Below are 5,901 nucleotides of genomic sequence, written 5' to 3'. Positions count from 1 at the left end.
TATTTCTCCATTTTTCCCTTTTTGATAATGTTAGAAAGTGCAGATTTAACCAAAAAGTAGCCGTACTCTATTTACAACGCTGACTGGCAGGCGCGGGACGTGAGAAACGAAGTGGTGCCGATTTATCTACCCTCCCGTCCCGGCGTCCTGCCCGACCAACAGCCACTCGACTGGGAAGGGTTAACACACACGGAGACAAAATGCCAAAATACAGAGGAAAAGGGAGACACCTCGGTCAAGTTACTACACGGGAAGCCTTTCAAAACTAGAAGTTCAATGTTAAAACACCATCATTTCATTAAAATTAAATCAGCATTATTTACTACTTTAATTATTTACCGGAGACAGTCCAAAACTCAAGCAGACAAGAGTGAGGCACAAGCTTGTCCAACCTTAAAGGAGAACGTGAGGCTTGGGGAGACAGAAGTGTCTGTTTAAAATATCTTTTTGTCCTTGGCTGGAGCAGCTCTCCTACGTGGTATTTTCAATGCAAGGCAAGTGAACCTACGAACGCTCCTGCAGACCGAACGCCCGGTTCGGCAGGAGCAGTCGACAGAGTCAGACTGGCAGTCCTCAACCCCCTTCCTTTCAGAAATGACGAAGCCACACCATCGCCGGTGGCACCGGAGCCTGGCCGGGGCAACGCCCGGAGCTGGAAAAGCAAGTGAATCCCAGGGGGGCTCAGCAGCCCTGCTGGGATCACCCGCCGCGTTCCCACAGCACGGGGAGAGGGCAAGGCTGACCCAAGTACCAATGACTCAGCTTTTAACACTGGAAAATGGAACGTTTTCAGGGAGGTAATAAATTAAACTGCCAACTTTTTTTTTCCTCCTTTCTTTTTTTTTTAAAATCTAGTTTCACTCAGCCTTTTGCTAGGCTACCGAACAACTTGGAGCGGCTAACAGTAAGAGAGAACTTAAAAGTTCATGTTAACTGCTGTCAGTTTGGGAACTGCATGTTATATTCATACACATAAAGTAGACAACCACATCACCCTCCATAGAAAACTAGTGCATGCAAATAACTCTTCCATATCATAAAACCCAACGGCTATGCAGGAGGAGAGAGAAGATATACTAGTGAACCGACATTGCCTAGAGGGAAATTAGTAGGTATCTTCAACATTTTTACCTTGAAAGCTAAATCAGTGCTTTGTATTAAGTTTTTGGCAAACATACCACGTTGCCATCCTTTTAATTAACACATCACACCATGAAGAAATGCAAATAAAAGCAGCATGCAGGCAAAAGGAAAGAGCTGCAAGTGAGAAAAAAAAAATGGCAGCAGGAACAGTTCTGAATGGCTAGATCACCAAAAAGGAGACACAGCAGATTAAATGTAATTTTTTTTTTTTTTTGCACCACCCTTTGTCCTCGATGCATTACACCAACGGTTACAGAAAGCAATCACAAAAGAGTTCAGTATTTTAAAATGGTCAAGTATGGATGGTATGTCTCCTGCACATGCTTCCACCAGAAGAAAAGAAATTAAAAAAAAGTGAAAATAAAAGTTCCTTTCCACATAAGGCACAGGACAAAATAAACCCCATTCACATACTCAAGGCGAAAATGAGTGTTTTCCTGGCTCTTTTGCTGATGCATCTAGAGAATATAGTGACTCAAGCACATCATCCATGACAGAAAATTCCACTGTTGTACAAAATAAATTGTTAATTCTAACTTTTATTCTTATACAACTTGCAGAATAGAGTTGAATATGATTGCTATATGTTTTAAAGTCAGGAGGAACGGGACTATAATACAACCAAAACGTAGTGGTAAGTTGAGCAGGTACATGAAAAAATGAAGTCACGGAGATGATTTTCCTATACATGTTGTCGAGAAAATTATAGTACGCAAGCTGTCCTAAACGGAAAAACAAAGGGAGACAGGAGCTTGTTAAGATGAGGAACAAAACATTGGTTTAAGGTTAAAAACGGGCAGAGTGGTTTGTTTTGCAGCGAGAAAAAAGGGGCGGTGGATGGCGATTGGTGATATAGGAGAACGTTCAGCAACACTTGCTCTTCCAGCCTGTCACCCCACCTCCACTGCTGATATCTACATTTTCACTGTTGGGCTCTTTTACAGGGGTCTGCAATGAAACAAGTGGAAAAAAAAAAGTTAGATGACTCTTGAGACATTCTGAAATAAAGTATTCAGAGCTGAAGAGATAGAGGCTTACAAAAAGACTTACATCACCAAATAATATTATGAATAAACCATGGACAAAGAGCTCAACAGAAATGTAGGGAATCCTCCTCCCCTTGCCAGCAAAAGTATGCAAAAGCAATTTAAGGGTTTTTTGTTTTAAATAAACAACAACTGGAAAAAGCTGGAAAAAACCCAAAACTTTTGAACTCAGACCACCCCAAAGTAAACTAAAACTATTTCTAGATCCCACTCTTAGAACTTGCACTTGGACTTTGGTGGAGTAAGTAAATCACAGCATACCACTAACACAAGCTGAAGTTAAATTATGAACTAATGACCTTAAAAAAACCACAGAGTAGTTTATGGATAAAGAGGGGTTGTTCAAAAGCATCTGCCTTCCAGTTAACCAGGACACCAGTTTCCGAGGCAGCGGACAAAACAGGCTCATCTGCGTCACGGGATGTAAACTTGGTTAGACCAAAGCAAAAATCAAAGTCAAGTGGTTTTCATCAGACACTAACATCTACTTTCAGCTGTTTAGAGACTAACCTAAACATTCATGAGAATACTGCAGTTTCGTCTCTATATTCCTTTTATTATTCGCTTTGGCACAGCCTTGCAAAAGCAACCCCCCGCCCCGTTCTTCAGATAAATACATTAAGGCCCAAAAATAAAAATTTAAAGGTCAAAAAGGTCAGTAAGACTTGCTAGCCTGACCTCCTGTTCACCAAAAGAAGGGATTTTCACCCAGTTTCTCACATAAGGCTTGTAAAAAAAACGATTAAGAAACAACTCAGAACTACAACGGCGAACCAGACATTGTTGAGCAGATGTGTATTTAAAAGGGTTGCGAAACGATTCAGCATTGACCTTGCACTAAATTTCTAACCAACTAACTCAGATGACATTATCAATAGCATTCATGCAGGAGAGCGGTGGAGGACAGTGATGAAGGCTGCCTCAGTATGGGTCAGTCCCTACCGCTAATCTGGAGCACAGAAAAAACACATAGGGTCATTCGTTGAGGAGCAAAAGCACGTATGCTAGAGTTGGCCAACCCACGTTTCTTGAGCTCCACAGAGTTCCAGTGCTGGAGAGGCATGACCTGATCATAAGCAGGCATGTGCTAGCACAGGGGGTACTGTGTAAATCAAGTCAGCTATGGGAGCACATCAGCTAACTGGAACCACCCACATATCCAGCCCCGCTCAACCCTGCAACAAAATGGTGGCAGCTATTGGAAGCCGATGCATTTTCTACTCATGAAAGATCTCAGGGACACAAGTATAGCAGTATCCTGTAGCTCTGGGTGTACAAAGATTTGGGTACAGGCCACAGAAAAGACAACCACCTTTACGGTACGCTGTACGTTTCAGGAAGGGGAGCCAACCACCAGGAAGAACTGGTGATCCACGTTCTTCTCTCAGTTGCAATATAACCGTCCAATAAAACCTCCAAGGAAATGCAGAGGTGGAGAGGGCTAGTCATTGGAAACAAGGTCGGAAGTGACAGAGCTCGTTCATCTGTTCTATCAACCACATCTAAACTCTTCCCAACGGGCGCTTAAGAGTTTTTAGACAATGTTGCGTATCAATGGAGGTGGTGGCAGGGAAAGGACAATTCTCTTCCACGCCAATTGAAATGTTTTAAGTCCAAGCACACGTACAACACAACCATGAGTTTAAGGGTCAAACAACTACGAGTTTACGTTCCTTGGCTCTTTGATGAATACTACGCCCTCTACATAGTAGCCCTACAATAATGAGACACCAAACAAGCTTTGGAAGCTTAGAAGCTTTAGATGTACAGTACTCCTTCTTCAGGGACTCGTTTGTCTTAGCATGCCGAAGTCAAAAGCTGCAACAATTCAGGTAAACATCAAAAGCAACAGGAGCTGAAATTTTAGGATATTTTTTCAAACGAATCCTGTAAGCACCTACCTTTCGAAGAATGTCTTCTGCTAATGTGAGGAATGCCTTCTCAATGTTTATATTTGCTTTTGCACTAGTTTCGAAAAACCTAATACCATGCTCCCTAGCAATCTAAACCAAAAAAGAAAGAAGGTGGTTAGCGTTACGGTAGAGTTATTCAATTGGTGCTGCTACAACTTCAGGATTAGCGGCATTTATAAGCATGTAATATACTTTCAGCCATAGCAGGCATTGAAGTACCAGCTACGCAAAGTGTCACAAAAGAAGATTCGGAACTTAATGATTCAGAAACAGCAATTAAAGTGTATTAAATCACAAGTCAATGTCTGAACATAAGGCGACAGATACCATACAAGCCTGTCACATGGCAAGTAACTTAAAAAAGGATGCTTGAAAATTTTTTAGTTATCAGAGAAAGCAGAAACTGCAGCTGAACTCATTTCATTCACAGCAGCTGTCTGCAATGCAGCTTCTGAGAAAACATTCCCTAGACGTACAAACCATTAGCAAATCCAGCTACCTTGTTCTTCCCCCTATCACATCCCATTGTGGCATCTCAACCACCTGGAGATGGCGGGAAGTCTTGGCAGTAATTTGCTTACTTTCATAAGCAAGTTTTTGTCCAACACTTACCTGTTCGCCTTTTGCTTTAGGGACAACTCTTTTGTCTTCCATGTCACACTTGTTTCCTAACAGCATCCTCTCCACATCTTCATTGGCATGCTAAAATGAGACAAGAGACAGGTTTACACATCTCCCCCAACAAGCAGTAAATATCTACTTCAATTTCGTATTTCCAGGCTCTTTGACGTCCAGGCTAACATTTACAGGTCTTGGTGGCCTGCACTCTCCTGAGTCGTAACAAAGACTGCTAGAAACCATTCCTCAGACAGTGCCTAATTTGCTCATATAACCTGGAAGAGGAATGAGACAACAGCTACAGGTTTGACACAGCTCTATTACCATTCCAATGCCAGTTATTTTCCCCCTTCCTTTTCATTTCTGTGGTTTAAGTGTGAAGTCTTCCTTTCTGAAAAAGATTAAGTGCTGTTCTGCAACACAGATCCTTCTAGTTAATGACACTAGCCTACCAAATCTTCGTTAGTTTGCATTCAGTGACGTGGGAAAAGAATCAGCTTCCTGCGTGGCATGTAGCGGTGTGAGGTTTTACGTGTGCTAGACAAGCACATTACAGAAATGATGCTATAAAACATGACAGGACAAGAACCACCCCACGTCTACAGCTGCCAACAATCAAGCTTCATGCACTGGAACGACTCCAGCTGACACTACTACTTTTTTGGTGTTTAAAGGGTCCTTTGCATAACTTTATTGTAGACAGGTAAATCACCTTAACAATTGCAACTATGCTTCCAACCACCACAAAGCCAAATAGCGAGGAAGTTAGTAAAAACCCCTGTTGCCTGTAATTTTTTTTTCAGGGGAGTTACGGAGTTAACTAACAAAGGGAAATTACAGCTCTCTAGCATCACGCTGTTCCTCTGATGTTGCAATCATCAGAGCAAGACTGCACGTCAGCTTTGTGCTTCAGCTCTATCTGCTAAGTACTTCACACAGAAGTTGAGAAACTCACAGAGTGAAATGGCACGCAGACTATATACCAAGCGAACATAAACCAGGACATCTCAAAGGGAAAACAGAAGTGACATGCGCACACCTGCAGGGCTACGATCTTATTGGCATCACGGAGACATGGTGGGATGGCTCCTATGACTGGAGTGTTGGAATGGAAGGATACAGGCTCTTTACAAAGTACAAGCAAGGAGACGGGGAGGGGGTGTCACCCTCTGTGTCAATGA

General features: G+C 42.4%; 1 protein-coding gene across 1 annotated transcript; it reads right to left on the bottom strand.

The window, feature by feature from the left end:
• Window positions 1-924: 924 nt before the first annotated feature.
• On the bottom strand, window positions 925-4,802 carry LOC104080129 (ras-related protein Rab-10). The gene is made up of 3 exons (XM_009582412.1): window positions 4,715-4,802; window positions 4,091-4,192; window positions 925-2,091 (listed from the first exon to the last, which is right to left on the bottom strand). The coding sequence occupies exons 1-3, from the start codon at window positions 4,778-4,780 to the stop codon at window positions 2,008-2,010; spliced, it is 252 nt and encodes an 83-aa protein (XP_009580707.1). The 5' UTR covers window positions 4,781-4,802; the 3' UTR covers window positions 925-2,007.
• Window positions 4,803-5,901: the final 1,099 nt, after the last annotated feature.

Source organism: Fulmarus glacialis, unplaced genomic scaffold (assembly GCF_000690835.1).
Source record: "Fulmarus glacialis isolate BGI_N327 unplaced genomic scaffold, ASM69083v1 scaffold15017, whole genome shotgun sequence".
NCBI lineage: Eukaryota > Metazoa > Chordata > Aves > Procellariiformes > Procellariidae > Fulmarus > Fulmarus glacialis.
The sequence above is the reverse complement of the archived record's forward strand: the minus strand, read 5'-3'. Positions and strand labels throughout refer to the sequence as shown.